Below are 5,290 nucleotides of genomic sequence, written 5' to 3'. Positions count from 1 at the left end.
CACCCACAGACTCCAGGAGCCGGAAAGAAAGGTGCCCCCAGAGCAGGCAGTTATCGCTGAAGATAGACTCAGTCTCTCCACAGCATGCACAATCTAGCACTCGTGTAACAGAGGGGGAATCCCAGCCCCCTACCCACCTGCATCAACCAGCACAGGAAGCAACACCTACATGTGCTGCTATAATTAGCTGCAGCAGAAGTGCTGGGAGCTGAAAGCTGCTTACATGTCCTACTCTTCCTGCAGTGAACTACCCAAAACCCCCCAGCCTCTGACCCTGTAGGTCAACTGTTTCTGAAAAAGCTAACTGCATGGATCCCATGCAGCTCATGATGAGATGGCCAATGAACTGCTTCACAGGCTAGGTACAGAAATCTGCCTTTTTTAATAAATACATATCTCACAGGTACCAAAATAACTATAAACAAAAATGTACAGTATTTACATTCTATACAATTGCTAAAAAGTGTAGCAATTATGACACACACGGTGTGAAACACACAGTTTCCAATGCCCACAGTTAACATCATTGCTACCTTCCCCCCAGCAGCCAGGTCACCTCTCCCACGGTCCGACTCCTCCACCTGCCGCACCTCAACCCTGAGCAGCCAGGGTCAGGGAGCAGGGCACAGCAGTGCCTCAACCTAATGCCAGCCTCACAGTCTTCAAGCAGATGGGACGTTTGTGCAAGCCTGTCCTGCCAGTGAGGGGATGAGCACTCCTCAAAGTGTCTCAAGGCAGCTCTCACAGCACATTTCTGACAACAGTGCATTGGACGTGCAGTGTTATCCTCATGTGGCAGAGACAATCAGATAACGTGGCTCTTTATCAGGTCGTGTGCGTGTTCACCGATCTCTTAATGATGTTACACATCCCGTTCCTGTTACTTAAGTACAGATCAGAACATGGAACCTGTTAGCAGGATGTGCTCCTGGCTGGGCAGTGTAGTATCTCAGTACTTCTCTCTCCTTTGTGTACAGACTTTCTTTTTAAATGAAGAAAGTCAGTTTTTTGTTTTTTTTTTTCCTTTTCCTATACATATGTACACAGTCACTTTTCACAGAAACCTCTGCTTTAAAATGTCAGCTGTCGTCCTCCAATACAGCAGTCATCATACATAAGCTGGAAGAAAAACATAAAGTGCTGTTAATGCCACACTCCTACTGGGAGTATCCCATCTACTCTGGGACAACAGCCAAGCTCTGCATGCCCTAACACCAGCACATCTGCAACTTCTACACTGAGATAGTTAACATTTACTATTTTACAGCATTAAGACTGTCACAAAAACAAATGCTGGGATGACAAAACCCACCAATTAACTAATATTTCATCTCACGAAGTTCTGTAGGTTACAGCTCAGAGCACACTGTGTGAAGCTACCCACTGTTCCCCAGTGTACTGTTTATATTTTACTCTTAAGCTCATTCTATTTATATCCTTGCCCCAACTGCCACCTCTCTGATGGTTGGCAGCACAACCTTACTTCATGAGCTATTATCCCCACAAGTTACATGGGGAGGAGGTCATCATTGCAGCACCAACCAAACGACAAAGGGCAGGATGTGACTCTTCTCTTGAGAAGAAGCAAATGGTACTTACTTCATCCTCTGTTAACTCTGGCTCTGATTCACTGCTCTCCTCATCCTCACTTTCAGGCAGTATCTGCAGGTCAGCTGTGGTCAGCAGCTTCAGTTGCTCCTGTATGCTGGAGTTGTCCCGTCCCCACGTGAGCTGGTATGGGGAGTAGCCCTGGTAGGTCACTTTGTTCACATCTGCCCCGTGTTTTACCAGAAGGGACACCAGGTCTGAGTTCTGCAGGTCTACGGCCAAGTGTAGTGCTGTTCTGCCATTGCACGGCTCCTGTTTGGAAACAACATGAGGTACTGCATTAGGGGAGCGAGGCTTGGCGCCGTCACACCTGTTGTTTCTTCTGACTAGACAGCTCACTTAAATTCACGGTGTAAATTACATACCTGAGCATTTACATCTGCTCCTAAGGACAGCAGGTATTCAACAACAGCCAGGTATCCTTGAATAGACGCCAAATGGAGACATGTATGTCCTGGAAAATAAAAACAAAGGCAAAATTTGAGTAAGTCTTACCTAATGCCCTGAAACTTGTTTAAAGTCAAGATGATAGGACAGGACAGAAGTCTGCAAATCAACCAGGGCAAAGCATATTTTTCCAAACATTTTTCTGGCTTCCATTAAGTACGGATAACTAGTTTGGATTTAAGAAAGACTTCTTAGAGGCTTTATTCCAGTGTTTAACTGCACCATATTGTAACAACTTCCCCCTCTTATAAATAAAAACCATAAAAATAAACATAAATGCTACGAGTACTGCAGAAGTACTCACTAAAAATACAAAATCCAAGGCCAATCCTGATGAGCAAGGAGGCCCACAAGGCTGAACCCATGACACCTCAAGGAAGTCAGACGCTGCTTTGCTTTGGGACCTCCTCAGTACTGCACTGGAACAAGATGTTTCCCTCTCAAAGTCTCTGTTAGGGCAGCACGTGCATACCATTGTAGTTGGTGGACTGCAGGACGGCAAGGAGGTGGTGGGGCTGGCAGTGCTGCGTTAGGACACTGACGCTGAGAAGCGAGCCCTGCTGGCAGGCGATGTGGAGAGGGGTGTTCCCGCGGAAGTCCCTGACATCCAGGTCACAGCCAGCCTTCAGCAGGTGCTCAGCGATTTCGGGCTGGTCCGTGATCACCGCCAGATGAAGTGGAGTCTGTAGGCAGGAGGGAACACAGAACTGTGAGTTGTGCAACAGACGTGGCAAACGTCCAAGTACACAAACCCCGCAGTGGCTTTTAGGGACTTTTGCCCAACTGCAAGTACTGCAAGTCAGCTCTTTGTGCTTCCTGGCACAGCACGCTGCTGCTCTTTAGTCTGGAAGCGATGGACTTGGAGCTCTCCAGATATCAGACATTCCATCCATACGAAGGGTATCATTAACATCCCAATGGAGAGGAATGCAATCCGTTGCATCGTATATGAAAAATGGGGGCGTAAGAGGCTGCAGCTGGGTGAAGAGCTGCACCCCCACTGCGTGGAGGGAGCCAGGTGCTTTCCCCTACTCGGGCTCCGACTTAACATCCATCCAACTACAGAGAAACTTTTCCTCGGGAATTCCCCGCGGGCCTTTTGTGGGGGCGGCCCGGTCCGGGGGTGCAGCGTACCTGGCTGAGGTTGTTCTGGAAGTTCAGAAAGGCGCCGTCCCCACCGGCCTGCCGGATCACCTCCAGGCTCAGGGCCTTTTCCTCGTGAATGATCGCCAAGTGGAGGAAACTGCATCAAGAAAAAAAAAGGAAGCGGCCCACGTGAGAGCCAAATCCCCCCGCGGGACGCGGCTGACGCGGCACCCGGGTCACGGCCACAGTCACGCGCGGGTTTCGAAAGCCGGGGCTTTCGGCGGCCGGGGCTTTCCGCGCTGCGGAGCCGCCTCTTCCTGGCTCCGCTCCAGGGACTTTCCGCGCTCCGCTCCGCTCCGCTCCCCGCCCGGCGCCTCCCCGCCGCCCGCCGGCGCGCCCCGGCCCGTCCTCCCGCAGCCCCGACTTACGTGTCTCCGTCCTCGGTGAACTGCTGGGCCCAGGCGTACGGCCGGGCGGGTGGCTCGCGGGGCTGCAGGCGGATGTCCTCCAGCTCCCGCACCAGCTGCCTGTACTCCTCCTCCTTCATGGAGTCCAGCCCGCTGTCGTGGCGGTCATCAGGCGGCGGCAGCAGCCCGCCCGACCGCTCCTTGCGCGGCGGCTCGCAGCCGTCCGTGGCGGGCGGCTGTGCGGGGCGGTGGGCGCTGAGCATGGCGGCGGTGCTGGCGGCGGCGGTGCGAAGCGGGCGGGCATCCGCGAGTGAGCGGCAGCGGCGGCGGCGCGCGCCTATACACCCCGGCGAGGGGATTTCTGCGGGGGAGGAGCCGCAGCCGCGGGAATTTCCAGCCGCTCGGGCGAGCCCGGTCCTGCTCGGCGCCAGGGGCGGGCCGGGGAGGGACGGGGCCGGCCCGACGCAGCGCGGCCCGGCCCGCCGGAATTCCCTGCCGCGCCTGCGGGGGGGGCTCGGCGCGCTGTCAGCGCGGGGAAGTACTCGCCGTCCCGTTGAGTGACGCCGTGCCCGCGGTACTTCCCTGCGGCGCCCGGCACGCTGCCCCGCGCTGCAGCCCGCCCGGGGCTTCCCCGCCCGGCGCGGGGAGAGGACCTCCCCGAGGGGGCATTCACCAGCGCTCGCTTGACGTGCGTGGGGCCTGGGGCAGATTTCGGCCTTCTGGTGGCGAGGTGACGCCGTAAAGCGGCTCGCTGCCCGGAGGGATGGATGCTGAGGCTGCCCCGAGTGCTCCGTCCTTGCGCCCGTGCTGCCCCAGTCCGTCCAACACTATGCACGCCTATGCACGGGGGCTGCCCGTCCTGCACCGGTCCTGGGGGAGGGAAGCTCCACACAGGGCGTGGGGCTGCAGGAGAGGAGCTCGTCTGCACTGAGCCCGTGTCCCAGAGCCTTAGAAAGTGTCACAACGGTAATAATTTTTTGAGAGATCCATACGGTGTTGTACGTGACTTGCGTTTAACTGCCGTACTGGCTGCAGGCCTGCAGGTAGGGCATCAGCCTTCAAAAGCGTTCACCTCTCTGCTATGGAAGATTTTAATCTGCCTCAGTAGCATGGGATGGGATAGGCAGGAAAGTCCTGCTCCACTCTCTGCATCCAGTTCTTGACAAGGACTATACAGAGCCCTCCAGAACATTTGTGCAGATATTTTTTTTAATAAAAATTTTTTAATAAACAAAACAAAACATTTTTTTCCCCAATAAAAAGTGATATATTCTGCCAGCATCCTTATTCTCTGTGCCTGTTTTATTCTTTTCTTCTCTGCTCTTCACTGATGCCCTCCTGTCTGCTTGCAATGAGAGCTGACAGAACGCAGCTCCCACAAGGATTAAAGGCAGTGTGGAGGTTTAGTGATGCTGAATTTTTCCCTGGTGAATTTCTCTGCTACTTCTCAGATGTGGGGGATTCCCATTAAGATTTTTTTCTCCTCTTGCAGCAATTGCTGGCCTGGCTGACTAACTGCCCGGGATGTGCTCCGGCCGCTTTCCCGTGGGATGGTGTCCTTCTGCAAGAGGCCCCAGGAGAAAACCCAGAGATGAAAGGGAGAGGCAGAGCAAGGAGGGCACATGGGTTCCTGAAAGCAGCTGGTCCTGGTTTCCAGCCTGGCCATGCTGTTCCTGGCCTTTTTCTCATTATTCATCTCAAGGCCTGGGACAGCCCGCCGGTGCTTTTGGGCAGGTTTAGGA

At 54.2% G+C, this 5,290-nt stretch overlaps 1 protein-coding gene across 1 annotated transcript; it reads right to left on the bottom strand.

Annotated features, from left to right (window-relative positions):
* Window positions 1–363: 363 nt before the first annotated feature.
* Window positions 364–3,885, bottom strand: NFKBIA (NFKB inhibitor alpha). Its single transcript, XM_065752818.1, has 6 exons — window positions 3,570–3,885; window positions 3,190–3,298; window positions 2,528–2,738; window positions 1,974–2,062; window positions 1,600–1,860; window positions 364–1,119 (listed from the first exon to the last, which is right to left on the bottom strand). The coding sequence occupies exons 1-6, from the start codon at window positions 3,809–3,811 to the stop codon at window positions 1,072–1,074; spliced, it is 960 nt and encodes a 319-aa protein (XP_065608890.1). The 5' UTR covers window positions 3,812–3,885; the 3' UTR covers window positions 364–1,071.
* Window positions 3,886–5,290: the final 1,405 nt, after the last annotated feature.

This window comes from Cyrtonyx montezumae, unplaced genomic scaffold (assembly GCF_038088225.1).
Source record: "Cyrtonyx montezumae isolate F1298 unplaced genomic scaffold, pur_monq_1.0 scaffold_10, whole genome shotgun sequence".
Lineage (NCBI taxonomy): Eukaryota > Metazoa > Chordata > Aves > Galliformes > Odontophoridae > Cyrtonyx > Cyrtonyx montezumae.
The sequence above is the reverse complement of the archived record's forward strand: the minus strand, read 5'-3'. Positions and strand labels throughout refer to the sequence as shown.